Source organism: Myotis myotis, unplaced genomic scaffold (assembly GCF_014108235.1).
Source record: "Myotis myotis isolate mMyoMyo1 unplaced genomic scaffold, mMyoMyo1.p scaffold_m19_p_1, whole genome shotgun sequence".
NCBI lineage: Eukaryota > Metazoa > Chordata > Mammalia > Chiroptera > Vespertilionidae > Myotis > Myotis myotis.
Window position 1 is genome coordinate 88,245,738 of NW_023416313.1, and position 18,736 is coordinate 88,264,473.

Genomic DNA, 18,736 nt, shown 5'->3' on the forward strand with positions numbered 1-18,736 from the left:
CAAGATGAAGTTGTAAACATGTATGTTCGCTACAAAGCAGCATAGAAACAAAAGAAAGAAAGAGGTAAGGACACGCATAAATCCACACTAGGATCAAGTCAGAAAGTTAAAAAACAGAGGAAAAGACATTTATTTGACACACAATGAAACCATTAATTGCAAATTCCTTTGTATTTTCTTTAGCACAGTGGTCTAGTTTGAAAGAATGTATATCTCCCCTTAACAGCAGTCAAAGTTTCTATTCTTTCCCAAGCAAAATTCTGTTGGGGCTCTAATAATAATTATTAAAGTTAAAAGGTATTTAAGTACTCTAATTGAAAACCATTTATTCACCCAAAGGCCACGTACAGCTATGGCGGGCAGAATATTTGATTTCCTCCCAGCCCTACCAATGTATTCTGCTTCATAACAGTGCAGATGAAGCGATGTGTCTTGCAGCAAGAAATGATTTCGTTTCCACGGTAACATAACTGGCGGCTGCATTTCTTTAGTGGTGAAGGGCAACTCCTCTATCTAATGTATGTGGGTTTGAAGGGATGATTAGAAGCGGTGAAGGGACTGAGCCAAGACCAGGGAAGGTAATTTCACTTCTGGCTGCCTGTCACAAAGGCACCAGAATCCTCTAAAATAAATATGACTGTCTTGTGCTTCTTTTTAAAAATCCTACAACCTGACATTCTGCACTAGCTGGCATGCAAAAGGAGGGAAAAAAGGAATGCGCCCTTTTAAATGTCCTATTTATCTCCTTTAAAAACAAGTCCCAAGGATACTGAGTGCATTTTCTGTCTTGGTCTCATTACTCCTGTGTTCCATGTTGCTCCCTTCATTAATGTAAATATATTCATGTTCCTCTTGCTGCACACCTCTTTTTAAAAAATATATTTTATTGATTTTTTTACAGAGAGGAAAGGAGAGGAATAGAGAGTTAGAAACATCGATGAGAGAGAAACATCGATCAGCTGCCTCCAGCACACCTTCTACTGGGGATGTGCCCGCAACCAAGGTACATGCCCTTGACCGGAATTGAACCTAGGACCTTTCAGTCCACAGGCCGATGCTCTATCCACTGAGCCAAACCGGTTAGGGCAGTGGTTCTCAACCTTCCTAATGCCGCGACCCTTTAATACAATTCCTCATGTTGTGGTGACCCCCAATTTCATTGTTACAAATTGAACATAATTAAAGCATAGTGATTAATCACAAAAACAATATATAATTATATATGTGTTTTCTGATGGTCTTAGGCAACCCCTGTGAAAGGGTCGTTCGACCCCCAAAGAGGTCACGACCCATAGGTTGAAAACTGCTGGGTTAGGGCAAGGGCCCACCTCTTCTTTACTTCCAGACCAGCATGTCCGTGCCAGGATGTGCCAGACCAAACCATGAGGCTTCTGAATTATCCTGACCCCACTCCAAGATGGACTTCCCCTCGGGGAAGTAAAACAGGGTTAGCCAATGAAAAGCAAGCAATCCTCTTGTCCTAGGAAAATGGCATCCAATAAAAAGAAGTATAGCCTTTACTTCATCCTTATTTGGCAACAATTTAATGAGTGACAATTATGCACCAAACACTTTGGTAGCTACCGCAGATCCAAAGATTCAGCATTTTCCTCAAGGAACTTATGAAGGGAGAGAGGAGAGCTAACTCATGTACCACACGATGAGGCAAGTATGTCAACAGGGCTATGAAACACAGAGGGTCACCTATTCTGCTCTTTTTTTTCCCCCCAACTGCTGGGAAGTCAGCATCTTAGTTGAATATAATCTTTAACAGAAAAGTTTGTCCACATATTATTTTAGTTGTTGTTGTTAATCTTCACTCAAGGATATTTTCCCATCAATTTTTTGAGAGAGTGTGAAGAACAAGGAGAGACACAGCGAGAGAAACATTGATGTGAGAGAGACACATCGATTCGTTGCCTCCTTCATGCGCCTGACCAGGGCCGTGGATCAAGCCTGCCACCAAGGTACACGTCCTTGACAAGAGTTGAACCAGGGACCCCTGAGTCCTTGGGCGCAGGCTCTATCCACTGAGCTAAACTGGTTAGGGTCCATTCTGTTCTTGAAGACCTTGAGCTATTTCCAAAACAGTCTGCCCTTGAGATAGGAGCTGAGTGAAGGCAAGAGCACAGAGACACACTGAGGGAGCAAGGTCTGTTCAGAGACTGCAATTGGGCTCATATAGCTGCAGATGCCATGTCCGTGCGAAGTTTCAGAAGATGCTGCATTGGCCTGCAGCGGCCAGGTCCAGAAGGACCTTGTGTATCAGCAAGGAGTGGGAACTCCAGCCTGAAGGTGATGGAGAAACACTGATGGGTTTTAGGCAGAAGCCTAACATGATTGAACTGTCTTTCCGAGAGATTAGTCTGGGACTCAGTCATATGAAAGTTGGAATTTGGGAAAGAGTTAGTGAGACAGGAAAAGAGAAACCAATTGAAAGGCTTCCATAATAATACAAGAAGTTACCAATGAGGGCTAAAACAGGAAGTCATAGCAGTTAGGAGAAAGTGCTTGATTACCAACAACCATCTTTCAGATTCTGGTTTTACCGTTTACTCTTGTGACATTTGGGAAACTGACTTGACTCTCTGTTTCTCAATTTCCTCATTGAGAAATTGGAATAATAACAATTATAGGGTTGTGTGAAGATTAAATGAGTTAAAGTATTTGATGTATTTATATCAGCAGCTTGAATGTGCAAATGCTGACTAGATGTTAGCTATGACCACTAAAGCAAAAGCAGGGAGGATGGAGAAGAGAGAAAGAAAATGTATGTTAAGCATATGTGAGAGATGAAGAGGGTAAATTAGGTGTATCTCAGGATTCTGGTTTCAGTGACTGTATGGATGGACAATGCTGACAAGATAAGGAGAGAGTTTAAGTGGAAAGATACGAGTTTAGTTTTAGATGGACTGAGTTTGAATCACCCATAGTATTTTCAAGTGGCAGAATCCTTGTGGACTTGTATACTGGACTCTGGGATTCTGGGGAAAAAGATCTGGGAAAGAGATGTACATCTTGGGTAGCAGGATTGGTATCAGCAAAGCCAATGACAAAATAGTGAGAAAGGCTGCAAAGAGGCTGAGCAAGTTTGCTGGTAAAAGAGCCTGCTGTTGTCCCCAATGCCAGCACTCCCCCTTCTCTCTAGCAATGGAATTTTGGCTGCCCTAAATAAAAACTACATTTACCAGCCTGCCTTGCAATAGTGTGGCCATGTAATTAAAGTCCGACAATGGGATATAAGTAAAAGTGTCCTGTGATAATAGCCAGGAACTTGCTTTAAGAGGCAGCTAGTTCATCCTTTCCCCCTCCTTCGTCACACTTTCCTCTGTTCTGCTGCCTGGAACTTGGATGCTACCTTGTCCATGAAGATCTGGGGGCTGTACCCCAGAGTGAGATCATGTGATATTTATCTTTCTCTGACTGGCTTATTTCATTTAGCTTAATGCTCTCCAGCCCAGTGAGGGCATGAACGGGAGTGGGATGGGGGGCAATAGAGGGAAAAGGACACATATGTAATACCTTAATCAATTTAAAAAAAATATCTGGGGGCTGGAAGAAGCTTGCATCCCAGAGGACTTTGTGGCACAGAACTGCCATGCAAGACTAGATTTAAAATGCCTTTAGGCTTTTACACAATAGAGAAATGAACATCTACCTTATTTAAGCTAGTAATGTTTTGTGTTGTTTCATGTTTCTCCCAGCTCAACATAATTCCAACCAACACACTATGTTTTTTCCTTCTCTCATAGGAAAATATTTGGAGAGAAATCATGACTAGTTGAAAGTCCCCTCTTTATTAGCCATGAAGTTTAATTTTTAAAAACAATCTATGAAAATATCTCATGAATTGGTACTTATGAAGAGTGTTATGGACTAAACGCTTGTTTCTCCCCGAAACCCATATGTTGAAGCCCTGACCCCCAGTGTAATGGTTTCCCGAAGTGGGGCCTGTGGGAGGGAATTAGTTGTAGGTGAGGTCATGAGGGGGAAGATCCCACAATGAGCTCAGTGCCCTAATAAGAAGAGGAAGAGAGACCAGAGCCTTCTCTCTCTCCACCAGGAGAGGATATGGGAGGAGGCTCACTGCAAACCAGGAAGAGAGCTCTCAGCAAGGACCAGGCACCTTGACCTTGGTCCTCCAGCCCCCAGAGCTGTGAGAAGTAAATATCTCTCGTGTAAGCCACCCAGTCTGTGGTGACTTGTTATGGCAGCCTGAGCCGAAAAGACACAGTCTATAAAATAGGAAGTTACTTGTATTAACAAGAAAAATAATATGCAATAAGTTTAATTCTGAAAACCAACTACCATGATGTCAAAAGAGAATCTTAGTTAAAATAAGCATAAATTAAGGTCTAAAATATATTCCAAAAGGAAGTCCTGTGGTTCTAATAAAAGTTGTCAAGACAGTATTTAGAATACAGAGAAGGGGTGAATGGCTCCAAGGACAGAGGGGGGATATGGCCCAATCCCTGGGAAGAATGTCTGAGATCAGGTGAGATCTTAGCCTCTGGCTGTCACTTCCCTGAGTGCCATACACAAGTGAAAGGAGTTTACAGGCAGCTTTTACCCAGCAGTGCCAAGGAGAGCGCCCACATCTGCTTCTGCTCCATGGACAAGCCCCGCTGCTGGGGCTAAACAAGGCAGTAGGTGAGCCTGCCAAAATGCCAACACACTTCTGTGATTCCTTCCTTTGGTCTCAGCTTCCTTCTGTTCTCCAGCGGAGAATAAGGTGAGGAGGGGAAGTGAGAAGGAAGAGGGTAAAAGGGCTAATGATGCTTGCAGAAGCCACCATTCTTTGCCCTTGGTCTCATTTAGCTCCTACATCACTTGGGGATAAAGCATACTAAAAAAAAGATACCCCAGGGACCCTGGTTAGGGTTATGAAATTCACACCAAAGGCAGGTGCCAGGTGGTGGTACATGCAGTTACGATTAAAGCAAGCAAACCCCTTGAGTATCAATTTTATTAAGATATTTTTTGGGGGGAGGGGAACATTATTTTCATATAAAACAGTAGAATTGAACATTTACATGAATTCTTAAGATAAAATGAGACTATAAGGTTATTTCATGCCTGTGGCTTCAGGTCATAATTCCACATTCCCTGGGGCTCATCATATTTCTCTTCTAAGAACAGGAATATTTCAGTAAAAGATTTTCAGAAGCACTACAGGAAAGCATGTTCATTGGATTGGACAATTCTGAGGTCTCTGGTGACATGGTAACAGCAATTTCAGAGGAGTGGTTTTAGGAGGAAAGGAGAGGTGAAGAATGGGACCAGTGAGGGTAGCTGGACCATATAGAGAAAAAAGAGAGAAAGGAAGGGGGCCAGAGTGGAGTGTGGGGTCCTGCCCCATGACCACCACTGTGTCCAGGGACAGATAGGATAGTGTCATAATTGACATGGAGTCTCTCAGAGGAGAGGCTACTCCACTACTGAAGCAGCATCCACCCAGCACATCTGGCAGTGGGAGGTGGCCTGGCAGCTGGCAGGACACACTGGGGGACATTAGTGGGTAGTGAAGATAGATGGTATCTATATATATAAAAGCCTAAGTGACCGTCACAACCGAAACAACCGAACGGACGACTGAACAGGCTGAGGGGGGTGACCAGGCCGGCGGGGGGTGGGCGGGGTAGTAAGGGCCGACCAAATGACTGAGCAGCAGGCTGCATGGGGCGACCTGGATGACAGGGGCGTTAGTGAGGGCTGACCAAAAGGCTGAGCAGCGGACTGTGTGGGGTGAGCAGGCCAACAGGGAGGGCAATGACGGGCAACTGAACAGCAGGCTGTGTGGGGTAACCAGGCTGGCAGGGGGGACAGTTAGGGGCAATCAGGCAGGCAGGCAGGCGAGCAATTAGGAGCCAGTGGTCCCAGACTGTGAGAGGGATATCCGACTACCCGTTTAGGCCTGATCCCCACTCTGGCCCCCTTTCCAGGATTGGGCCTAAACCAGCAGTTGGACATCCCCGGTGCGGGATGGGCTGAGGGGAACCCCCCACCCCCATGCACAAATTTTGTGCACTGGGCCTCTAGTATAATATATAACACTAGAGGCCCGGTGCACAAAAATTTGTGCACTTGGGGGGAAGGGGGGGTCCCTCAGCCTGGCCTGTGCCCTCTAGCAGTCTGGGACCCCTCGGGAGATAATGACCTGCTGGCTTAGGCCTGCTCCCGGGTGGCAGAGGGCAGGCCCAATCCCTAGGTGCAGCCCCTGGTCTGGCTCAGAGCAGGGCCGATTGGGGGGTTGGGGTACCGTCCCCTGTCACACTCAAGGCAGGGTCGATGGGGAGGTTGTGGCATGACCCCCTGTCACTCACAGAGCAGGGCCAATCCGGGGGTTGGGGCACTGCCCCCTGTCATACACAGAGCAGGGCCCATCAGGGGGTTGAGGAGCTCCCCCCTGTCACTCACAGAGTAGGTCCGATAAGGGAGTTGGGGCACTGTCCCCTGTCACACACAGAGCAGGGTGGATCAGTGGGTTGGGGCGCTGCCCTCTATCACCCACAGAGCAGGGCCAATCAGGGGATTGGGGTGCTGCCACTGTCACACTCAGGGCAGGGCTGATGGGGAGGTTATGGCTCTACCCCATCACACACAGAGCAGGGCCCGTGGGGGGGGGGCGGGGGGAGGGTTGGGGCACTGTCCTCTATCACCCACAGAGCAGGGCTGATCAGGGGGTTGGGGCGCCGCCACTGTCACACTCAGGGCAGGGCCGATGGGGAGGTTATGGCTCTACCCCGTCACACACAGAGCAGGGCCTGGGGGGGGGGGGGTGTTGGGGTGCCGCACCCTGTCACACACAGAGCAGGGCCGATCAGGGTGTTTGGGCGCTGCCCCCTGTCATGCTGATTCCGGTGCCGGGAGGCCTCATGGCTCCACTGATCCCGGTGCTGGGAGGCATATTACCCTTTTACTATATAGGGTAGAGGCCTGGTGCATGGGTGGGTGCCAGCTCGTTTGCCCTGAAGGGTGTCCTGGATCAGGGTGGGGGTCCCCACTGGGGTGCCTGGCCAGCCTGGGTGAGGGGATGATGGCTGTTTGCAGCTGGTCACACACCCTTCAGGGTGGGGGTCCCCACTGGGGTGCCTGGCCAGCCTGGGTGAGGGGCTGAGGGCTGTTTTCAGGCTGGGAGTGACTGAACTCCCAAACTCTCCTTTTTTCTTTTTTTTTTTTTTTTATTCTGGGCCAGCTTTAGCTTGACACTTGGCTCCAGCTCTTAGGCCTCCGCAGCTGAAAGTAGGTTTCAGGCCTTTGCATACAATGTTGCGAATCTGCTGGCTGAAGTCCGGAGGTATTTGTTACATCGTTTCTTAAACTGCAGGCTCAGAGGCCTGTAGCCGCAGGCGGGGAATGTTGGTTTCCTCCGTCACTGAGGCAAGCAAGCCTCATGTTAGTTTCAAGCTGCCTGGCTGCCGGCCGCCATCTTGGCTGACAGTTAATTTGCATATCTCGCTGATTAGCCAATGAAAAGGGTAGCGGTCGTACACCAATTACCATGTTTCTCTTTTATTAGTGTAGATGACCTGTGTTAGGAAGAGCAAGGGCTCCCTTCTGACTGTCCATAATTACTGATGCTCTTGGGGGCAAATCAGGCTCTCACTTTGTCTGAATCATGTGGTTGGACTGGATGCTCTTTAAATCCAGGGCTAAGTTCGAGAATACGGCTATTTATTTTAATGGTAACTCATGGTCTCTTCCTGCTCCTTTCTGACGTCCTGGATACTTTAACTCCGATAGGGATTTTGATAACAACTGGCACATTAAGAAAACATCGGCTCTTGGAGGTTGACCGGGCTTATTGTGGCCATCATTTTGCAATGTATACATGTAAGGAATCATTATATTGTACTAATATAATGTTACATGCCAATTACACCTCAACAAAATAAAACACTGCTTCTCTGGGAGTTGAAAGTTAAGGTTTCCCTTGGCTGGATTAGGAAAAGAAACAATAACTTTTCCCTTCTCAAGGTTGGTAACAGTGTCAGGAGGTCTCTGTTCTTAGGCCAACCCATAATTCTCCATTTATCACATCTTAGTAAGTACCTCTCTTGAGATTGCTTGCCTCTGCTACAGCTAGTTGCTCTATGCTACCCATCAGCCTTTGAAAATAGCCTGGGAAAAACCACAGGTAGACTCTGAGACAACAGAGTAATTGCTGCGTTCCCTCTGTGTGCTGGCCAGTACACTGAACACTTCTCATTATCGCCCTCTCCCATTCATTTCATTCATCCAGTGACTGTCTTTTGAGAGCACTGTCTTAGGCGCTGGTGACACAACAGCAATAAAGCAGAAAAGAATTCTCCCCTCATGGTTCTGTTCTAGAGGGGGAGCACCCTGTGTCTTGTATCTTTCTTCCATGGCGGACTCGCTAGCCCCACTTGAAATATGAACAAGTGAATGTGGCATCCATTGTTAGGTGTTTATCCATTCTTCTTCTTTCTTTTTTCCCCCAAATGAACAGAATTTGGAACAGCAACGCACCCAGTTAAAAATACAGACCTTTTTCAACCTCTGGTAGTTAGGGGTGGCCAAGTGTATGTGCAGGTGTGTGTTTTTGTATGAATGCATATGTGTACAACATGAAACGTGTGTGAAATGAGATCATGAGATACAGGTAGAGGTCACTGGGAAGGGCTTCTGCCTCCACCCCCCCCCCGTCCCCCCCCTCCCCCCAGGGAGAAGGCTTTGGGAGGAGGTGGTTTTGCTCTGGTTTCTTGCAGGAAGCATGCTTGGCAGTAGAGTAACCATCTTGAGGCCATGAAGCCAAATGCCAAATACTATGAAGGAAAAAGCTGCAAGGAGCCAGCAGGCAGCTGCCCCAGTGAACTACTGAATTATAGATTTATTGTTATTGGAAGGGGAAAGTCCCTATTTGGTTAAGTCCTTTGGGCAAAGTTTCTATTCCAAGCAGGAAAGTGCAGTCCTAACCCACCCACAGAGCTAGCGGTGACAGGGCCAGAATTAAAACAGACCTGCTCGCTCCAAAGGCCGCGTTCTTTCCGGGCTATTGTGCACTTTCAAGGTCTCACCTCTGCCAACCCACTTCTCATGTTCCCTTTCTGGCCGCTGGGAAAGTATTCAGGGACTCGGAGAACTCTGACACTCATAGAATGTAGTACTTTATTTCCATGTGTTTTCTGTGAAGCAATTGACATTTCACAGCTCCATTCAAAAGGGACTGCACAGCTACCCCACTGACCTCCATCAACCAGCCCCCGCAGCAGAACATCCTAGAATGTAACGCTCTCCTCAGTGAAGGAAGTGTGGAACTTAGTAACAACCCACCCTACTTTTATTTTAATCACAAGAAACAAGTCCTCATAGTCCTGGGATCCATTCTCACTTCACTCGTCCTGGTGCCTGCCTTCTGCAGGTTTCCTCTTTCCTGTGTGGATGGATGTATACTTGACCCTGAAGCCTTCCCTCTTTTTTTCTGGCATATTCTTTGAAGCTGACAGTTTTCCTGTTCCTGCCAACCTTTGGAATAAAATGTCCTGACCTTTCAGCTGCTGCTTCTGGGTCTCCCCTTGCCAACCTCACTCATTCCAGTGCGCAGACTCTCCGGACCTGTCCTAGCCAGACACAATTCACTGGGTCTAGCCCAGCCGTGGGCAAACTACGGCCCGCGGGCCAGATCCGGCCGGTTTGAAATGAATAAAACTAAAAAAAAAAAAAAAAAAAGACCGTACCCTTTTATGTAATGATGTTTACTTTGAATTGATATTAGTTCACACAAACACTCCATCCATGCTTTTGTTCCGGCCCTCCGGTCCAGTTTAAGAACCCACTGTGGCCCTCGAGTCAAAAAGTTTGCCCACCCCTGGTCTAGCCTGTCTGTGTTCTGAGTAACACACACACACACACACACACACACACACACACACACACACACACACACGGTAACAATAATAGTAGAAAAATGATTCAGGTGAGCTCATTTGTGGCAACACAACATGCATTGTCCGTAACAATGCTCTTCTCACAAAACTTGCGAAAGGCACAGACCCTCTTTCAGGGGCCGACAGGAGACAGAGCCTTAGCAGAACAGAGTGCTGCCGGGGAACTACAGTGCATCACCCCCTGCACCTTCAGAGAACGGGAGCCTCTAATTGCCTTTCTCTCCAAGTATATGCCCACCCTCAGGAAGGACCTATGAGAACTTGCAGTTCCTTTCCCAGAAGCTTCTTTCAGCTCTGGTTCTCAGCCCAGTGTGCATGAGGTGGGCACATAAAGTTGACTCAGTCTTTTCTTTAATACTGTGGGACATGACAACATTTTTGCAAATGCATAGAAGGCACAGCCCTGTTTTGCTGGTCTATTGCTATGTGACAAGGCACCTTAGAATTCAGGGCCTTAAACCAACACCTGTTTAGGTGTTGTGTGGTTTGACCAGGATCAGCTGTGGGGTTCTGCTCTGCTTGATGTCTTCTGGGGCTACAGTCATCATAGGGCTTATCTGGCTACATGGCCCAAGATGGCACATTTTCAAGTCGGCACCCTGCCAGGGGCAGTGGGAAGGCTGGGCGAAGCTGGGATGCTGGGACCGCTGGGCCATGGTCTCAGTCCACACACTCTCAGGTCTGATCTCTCTCCATGGGACCTCGCTGGGTAATATTCCAGCAGGGTAGCTGGACTTCCTAGATGGCAGACTTCCCAAATCATGAAAGTAGAAATTGCCAGCCTCTCTTAAGGAGTAGGCCCAGGCATTGACACAGTGAGTCTCAGGGCCATCCACAGACAATATGGGACTGGACCACATAGCAGTGTGACTACTGGGAGGCTTGCTCCATGGAGGACCCTCTTTGGAAAGTGGCTACTGCAACTGCCATCCACTCTGCCAAATGTCCAAATGATATTCGATATGTTAAATAGCCCTTCATAGAAAAACCTGTGTTGCCGTATTAAGTATGTGAATTACCAAGTTGCATATATATTGGTAGCATTTAGAAACCACGCACACCCAGTGAATCTGATTTGTTTGAAAAACATGAGCAGGATCTCTGGGAAAAAATTCACATTTTATTCAATTGTTATGTACATAACAAATCAAGCTTTGCAAATAGATAATATTCTCAGGATAATAAGTAAAATCCTCCTCCCGGTTTATCTAGGTATCAGGAATGTTTCCCTTTGACAGTAGAGCTGTGAAACACAAACTCTCATGTGTGTCATCTCAGGACAGAGAAATGGGACACCTGTGTTTTTCATTTTGTGGTAGCCTAATTTTGGAATACTTCACCAAGATCAGTTTATCTTTTGAAATGTAAGAACTCTGGTGAAAGATGTTTAGTGATGGAAATTGCCAGTGAACTCTGCATTTATATGGCTACCAAAGATGGGTCATGGAGGCTCTTGGCACTACCCTCCAGCCACTTTTTAAAAATATATATTTTTTTATTTATTTCAGAAAGGAAGGGAGAGGGAGAGGGAGAGATAGAAACATCAATGATTAGAGAGAATCATTGATCAGCTGCCTCCTGCACTGCCCCCCACTGGGGATCGAGCCTGCAACCTGGACATGTGCCCTTGACCGGAATCAAACCCGGGGCTCTTTGGTCTGCAGGCCGATGCTCTACCCATTGAGCCAACCCAGCCAGGGCTGCTTTGTGTGTGTGTGTGTGTGTGTGTGTGTGTTTTGCTTTGTTTTTTGTTTTTATTTATTTGGGTAACATGGCCATCCAACTTATTGGTAATCAATGTAATAAATATTAAAAACATTCATTGGGTGACGGTGGTTAATATGATCAGATAGGTTTCAGGTGTGGGATTCTATGTTACAAGATCTGTGTATTGCACTGTGTGCATTTCCCATACTCTCCTGCCTTGAGGCCTTTGTGCCATTTGTCATTTAGAAAGTCATTTGTTCCAACATCCACCTGCCCATATCCTTCAAGTCCCCACTCTAAACCCACTTTCCAAATCAAGTTTTTTTTCTCATCATCTGAGTTGAGTCAATCTCTTCTCGGTGTATTAATTAGCTGTTGCTGCAAATCACTCCCAAATTGAAAGGCTTAAAACAGAGAATTTTTTTTTGTCTACAAAAAAAATTGTTTGTCTACAATTCTCTGGGCTGACAATTTGAGAAGGGCTCAGCTGGGACGGTGTGTCTCCGTGCGTTGGGCGAGTTTATTCATATACTGGCAGTCTGGCTGGGGGCCAGCTGGCTGAGGAGGGCTTTACTCACCTGGGCAAGGCCTTGATTGTGTTGCCTGGAATGACTGGGTAATTTGAGCCTTCTCTCTCCCCACGCAGAGGGCGGATGTCACAATGCTGTTGTAGAACATCACTGTTGCCACATTTTATTGGCCAAAGCAAGCCACAAGGCTAGCCCAGATATAAAAGGCAGGGTGTGTGTGTGTGTGTGTGTGTGTGTGTGTGTGTGTGTGAAAGTATGACTCCTCTTTATTTTTCAAAAATGGGCTTAATGTTTTAATATTTCATTTTAAGTAATCTTCCTATTTTTTAAATAATCTACCTCAAAGTGTAACTTAAGATTAGTAAATTTGAAATTCTGAACATCTTTGTTTTCTCTGTAAACCATAATGTTTTTAACTCTTTATTTTGAATTAGTTTTATTCTTAGAGAAGAAAAGTTGCAAAAATAGTACCAATAGGCGCCAAATATTCCTCACACAGCTTCCCCAATGTCAACATCTTACACAGCCCTAGTGCAGTTCTCAGAAAAAAGAAATGAAGGTTGCTTCAGTACATTTAACTAAACTACACATTGCATTTGGATTTCAACACTGGTGTCCCTTCCCTGTTCTAGAACCTATCCGGGCTCCCACTTGCATTTATTTTTTACTTCTCCTTAGTCTCCTGCAGCCTTTCAAAGACAACAGTTTCTCAGTCCTATCTTATCTTTAATGACTGACATTTTAGAAGAGTACTGATCAATAATTTTGTCAAGTAACCCTCATGTGAGTTTGTTGATGTCTAGTGTTTTCTCATGGTTGCACATATTTTGGACAAAAGTACCACAGATGCGATTTTTTTTCCCCTCAGCACATTATATTACAAGTTTCATGATGTGAATATGTGTTACTTCCTGGTATCATTGACCTCGATCACTTGGTTAAGATGTTCTCTGTCTGGTTTCTCATTGTAAAGGGACCACTTACCTTCCCCTTTGAGATTAATCAATATTTAGGAGATACTTGGAAACTATTAAAAGTATATTTCTCCTCAAACTTTCATCCACTAAATCTAGCATTGATCAGTGGATTTTTGCATTAACAATTATGATTATAGTGTTTGTCTAATAGTAACTTTCTATCTTCCTCTTTCCTTCTACATTTATTCATTGAAATATATCATAAGGAAGAGCTTTCTTTTCTCCTTGTTTACCAATGTGGACTCAATATTTATTTTATCCTATGGATTAAAATATAATACAGGCATTATTTGTTGTGCTGCTCAAATATGTAAACCATAATATTTTAAATTGGGAAAATGCTCCCCTGTGAGCACAGAGGCACCTAATAAGCTCAGAGAAAATTCTGCTAAATAGAAGATATTCAAATTATGATTACAAATCTCTCCAGATTAAAATGTGTAAATATTTGGGTGCAAATGTTTTGACAGATACTATCTTTGCCTCCATTGTATGTGTGTGGGTTTTTTTGTTTGTTTGTTTTTGAAAAATTAAGTTCATCAAATAAGCTATTTTTGTTTATGGTTTTTGAATATTTTTCCAAACATAGATATTATAAAACCTGGTACAGGATATAAGTTTATACTATTAAATAGGAGCTGAACAATAGCCTAAAAACAGGATGTTCTAGGCAAATCAGGCCACATGTCTCCTTCTGGGAATCGAACCCTGACCTCCTGGTTCATAGGTCAATGCTCAACCACTAGGCCACCATGGCCGTGCTCCTTAAACCTGGAATTGTCTTTGACTCTGGCATGTACAGTCAACCACTGAATCTTCTTTATGCTTTCTTAATTCTTACTGTATCCACCTAGGCCTAGATGCTGTTACCACAAGCCTGTATTACTTATAATTACCTATCAATTGGTCTAGGAATCAAGTCCTCATTCTATCCATTCTCTTCACAGCTACCATAGTTTTATTTATCCAGAAACTTTGTGTCTCATCACACCCTTGCTGAAAAAATCTTACGGTTTCCTTATAACCTGCAGAGAAAATTCCACAACTTAGATTCTGAGTATAATCCGTTCCTAGTCTATACTTACAGATTCATTTGTCATTCCTCCCTTGCACAAATTCCTCACTCCAGCTTGACTTGATCACTCCCTATGTCCTAAACACACTTGGCATTTGGCATTTGCTGTCCAAGCTTTTGTTTATGCTTCTATTCAGTCTTCCCAAGCTATACCTCACTTGTTGAAATTTGACCTATATCTTTAAGCCCAAGTAATATCTTCAAGAGTCCTGCTCTGATTCCCCATCCAGGAATAGTCTCTTTATCCTCTGAAGGTCGGCAGTTGTATAGAAACTACTCTGGTGGTGTATTATACTACAACCTTCAATTCAAGGCGCTGCTTGATTGCAAACTTTTGCAGATGGAGATGAACTCTTTCATCTTTTGATATTGAGAATGCCATGCAGCAGGAGTCTGTGAACATGCTGCTGCTTAATAACTATTCATTGAGTGAATTAATAAATGAATGGCTAATAAATCCAAACAAAAGAGATAATGAATGACGTCTTCACTCTAGAAAACATTTTTACAATGTATTGGAAATTATATTAACTAACCCAGGCTGCCATAGCAAAATAACAAAGACTGGGTGACCTACACAATAGACATTTATTTCCCATGGTTCTGGAGGCTGTGGAGTCCAAGCTCAAGGTGCCAGCAGATTCGATTTCTGGTGAGGACCTCCAGAGTCCTCACATGGTAGAGGGACAGAGGGAGGGAACTCTGGTCTTTCTTCTTCTCATTATGAGGACACTAATCCCAGCATGAGGGAGAGCCCCTTGGGACTTCATCTAACCCTAAATTACTTCTCAAAGGCCCCACCTTTAAACATCATCTCATTGGGGTTAGAGCTTCAACAAATAAATTTTGGGGGAACACAAATGTTCAGTACATAACGAGGACATTTAATCACAAGAAATGATTGAATTTAAGCCTGTCTGTGGGAGAATCTTTTTGAGTGAATGGGCATTATGATCTGTAAAGTCCTATAAATAGCCAGGTTGATTCACCTTTCATATAAGATCAGCCTTGTTTATTAATCTTTGGGTCGTTCATAAATGCTAAACAAGATCAGTATCATGCCATTTTTATAACCCTGATTTCCACTAACAAATAAAGACATAATGGGTAAAGACATAAGGTGTGTATTAGTGTCTCTGTAACTGTCTCAAACAAAAAGATCCACATCAAACATATAATAACGGCTTTTTATGGGGAAGACAGTGGTATTGCAGAGGTATATCACCCTGTGTGCTCCTGAACTGTTTTGGTATTTTTGGTAATGAGCATATTTTACATATTATGTTGAAACAGAAAAATGATTTTTAAATCTTTTAAGAATTCTTGGTTTACATGGCACTCTGTATATGAGATCCTGATGTGGCAACTGCCTTCAAAGAGCTCATACACAGTATTCCTTTGGAAGCCCCAAGAAATGAAGAAAATAAAAACGTGGCTCAACCTATGTCCAATGATAGCTCTATTGTTTTCAAAAATCTTACCAGAGTAAGAAAATAATCTTACTGTGAGAGTAAAAACATATTTGGAAAGCAAATATATAGTTAAAAAAAAAAAAAAAAAAAAAAAAAGAAAGGAAAGGCATGGAAAAAGTTGAACTTGTGTGTTTCACAAATCATATAAACTCTTCACACAAATAGAATTTACAATCCCCAAATCAATGGATTCATAGGCATAAATCTGAAAACCATTGTGACTAAAATCAGTAAAGCTATTAAAGTATTTAAATATTTAATTCTTTTAAGGATCAAGTACATGTTAACCATAAAACAAAATGAGAACATCTGGAAGGCAAAGAGGTTGAAAGATGGAAAATAAAAAAGCAAATGGTGTGTTTAGTGCTACTGAGAGACTTTAGCAAATGGCTATCAACCCATTTCAAAATAAATACAGAGTTTGTGTGATTACAATGAGCCTGAAGAGGGGTTTAGCATTTATATACCTCCTGGGAATTTGGGTGAGTCAGAAACATAAAACCAAAGCAAAGGGAGGGTATTGAAATATTATTTCCTGCTGTATTGTAGAACGGAGAAGAGAATAAACATACCGATGACTTGCATGGCCGGTTCCACGTCTGCTGTGGCCTCTTCCAACAATGACAGCAGCTTGGCTGATATCTGATGCACGGATTCAATATTGCTAAACAAGCTATCCACGTCCAGCCGATCAATCTGAAGAAAAACCAACACTGAGTAGCAGCTAATAGAAAGAGACCCGCTGTATTTAGGATGTTATCTCTCACAGTAAGCATTTTATATGCCAGCCCACCATTTCTGTAAACACCCTTCTTTAGGATTTCTAGAGGAAATGTGCAGTTTTTCATGCAAGAAATTGTGATGGTGCATTTGTCACCTCTGTCTTTTTCTTTATTTTAACTAAATTTTTGTGAGTGGTGTGTACATCTACATATGCTTATAAGAATCGGAGTGTGGAGAAGACATGGGCCAGCTAACTGGCACATTTATAAACTGTCCTCCAGGAGGGTGTGTACCTGGGCATATGAATTTCGAACACTGTACTGTTCACACAGCAGAAGTCAGGCCTTCCTCTAGGCAAGAAACTATTTTCAAAGCTGTTTTAAAACATACATGTTCTCAAACTGATGACAAGTAGTTGTGCTGAGCTGTTCCTGTTTTGTTTGTTTTTTTGGTGTTTTTTTTTAAAGAAATGTGAATAGAAATTGTTAACAAACATGTTCTGCTAATTAAAGATTCATCATATCATTTCTTCATGAAATAGTGTTATCATTCCCAGATCTTATGGCTGGTATTTATAATAATTTACCTATTCATTCATCCATCCTTTTATTAAATACTAGAGGCCCAGCGCACAATATCACGCGAGGCCCAGACCCACCGTGCCAGTGGTACCCAGACTGACTCCCACCAGGGCTGGGCAGGACACAGGACCCAGACTGACTCCTGCTGTGCAGGGCGGGAGGTGGGAAACAGACTGACTCCCACTGCACTGGATGGGACGTGGGACCCAGAGTCAAGTGTCCGCCCACACACGCATGCCTCGCTGCGCACGAAGCTTCCTAGTCACCAATCTTTGGTCGTTCCACCGTGAGGTGTCACAATCAAGGGGTTTTTATAATAGAGATTTCCTGAGGACCTTGTATGTACCAAGAATTGTAACAGAAGCCACACTCTGTCAGAGGCATTGGATGATTAGTGGAAGGATGGACAGCTATCCTAACCAATCTAAGTGGAGTGTGTCTTGATTTTGCTGTATCTTGCTCAAAACCTTTCTCTTGAGTTAAAGTTAGATCTTGCATCATCAGACAGTATCTACTTGGGTCAGGAACAGATCGGTACAGGCGCCACTGGGCAACCACAGGGAACAGGAGTAGGCGCCTCCTATCCCTCGTTTGTTGTGCATGAGGTTGTACGTGAAAAACCAAACCACCTATAGTCACGTCATGGAGGTACTAATAGAGCTGATAGTCCAAAACCCAGGTCAGCAAAATTCAATGTTAGAGTTAGAAAGTTGAGCTAAAGATCAGAAAGAAAGAAGCAGAGGAAGTAAGGGAAATTGGCAACACTGAATATAGAATAGGAGACAGACTTGGAGGAATTTCTGAGGATGAGGTCCAACAACTGCAGCTTCTTTCTCATGCTCTCAGCATCAGTGTCACTGGGTGTGCCACATCCATTTAGTGGGGAGGAAGGAGGCAGGCACCCATCTTTTTCTCTAATCCTTTTTGACATTGACCCATCTATTGTTCCCCATACTGGACATGGATACTATTGAAAAGGATATTCTGTTATTGAGCATAGAAGCATCACTTCACATTGAGCCTTGTTTAAAATTTGGTGACTATGTCAGTTATTTCTTATGCAATATGGTCTGACTGTACATGTTTTTTCAACCATCCTGGGAAATTCCTCACTTTTCTATCATCAGTCTTGACCTCAATAAAACTTCCAGTCTCATCTGTAATCAAATACTATGTGATTGTATGTAATGAGTTTATTTCAATATAGTGCTATACACCTTTTTTCCTATTTTTGTGTATTCTGAAATTATCTTTACCTCTATAGTACATTATTACATTACAATCATTATTAGCTCATAGGGTCTTTAACGCAGTATCTCACAAAATGTTCCTTTGTTAAGCACTCACTTTAACAGGATAGGGCATATGTGGCTTCTCTGCTTTAAATCTATGATATTATTATATAAACTACCTAAAAGCAGATGATGCTTTGCTAATACTTTTTTTTTCACTGTCTAAGTCTACATAATGGCTTGTTTCATAGAGAAGAACACCGGAATAGGCTGGATTTTGTTGCTATAGCTAGCTCAAGTTGTGTCAAACAGTGTCGATCATCTGCCACAGCTAATACTTTTAAATGGCTACAATGTCACATAACTCTGAGTACCATGGACCGAATGAATTATTTATTCTGAGTTGTTTTATGCTTTGGTTATTAATTGAATCACAAAGGTGTACCTTTGCCTAGTGCAAAATGTTTTTCCCAAAAGTTATGTATCAAATTTTTGTAGGTCGAGTTATTTTAAAACGTACTAGTAAAATAT

At 43.5% G+C, this 18,736-nt stretch overlaps 1 protein-coding gene and 1 non-coding gene across 2 annotated transcripts in view; both read right to left on the reverse strand.

The window, feature by feature from the left end:
- The window catches only part of ARHGEF38 (Rho guanine nucleotide exchange factor 38), a 148,792-nt gene that overhangs the window by 52,227 nt on the left and 77,829 nt on the right, over nt 1–18,736 (reverse strand). Inside the window, exon 3 of the mRNA XM_036311425.1 lies at nt 16,242–16,365. Coding sequence (XP_036167318.1) covers nt 16,242–16,365 — 124 coding nt within the window. The remainder of the gene's footprint in view (nt 1–16,241; nt 16,366–18,736) is intronic.
- On the reverse strand, nt 18,423–18,546 carry LOC118661854. The gene has a single exon (XR_004969500.1). It is a non-coding gene; the product is annotated as a small nucleolar RNA SNORA28 (small nucleolar RNA).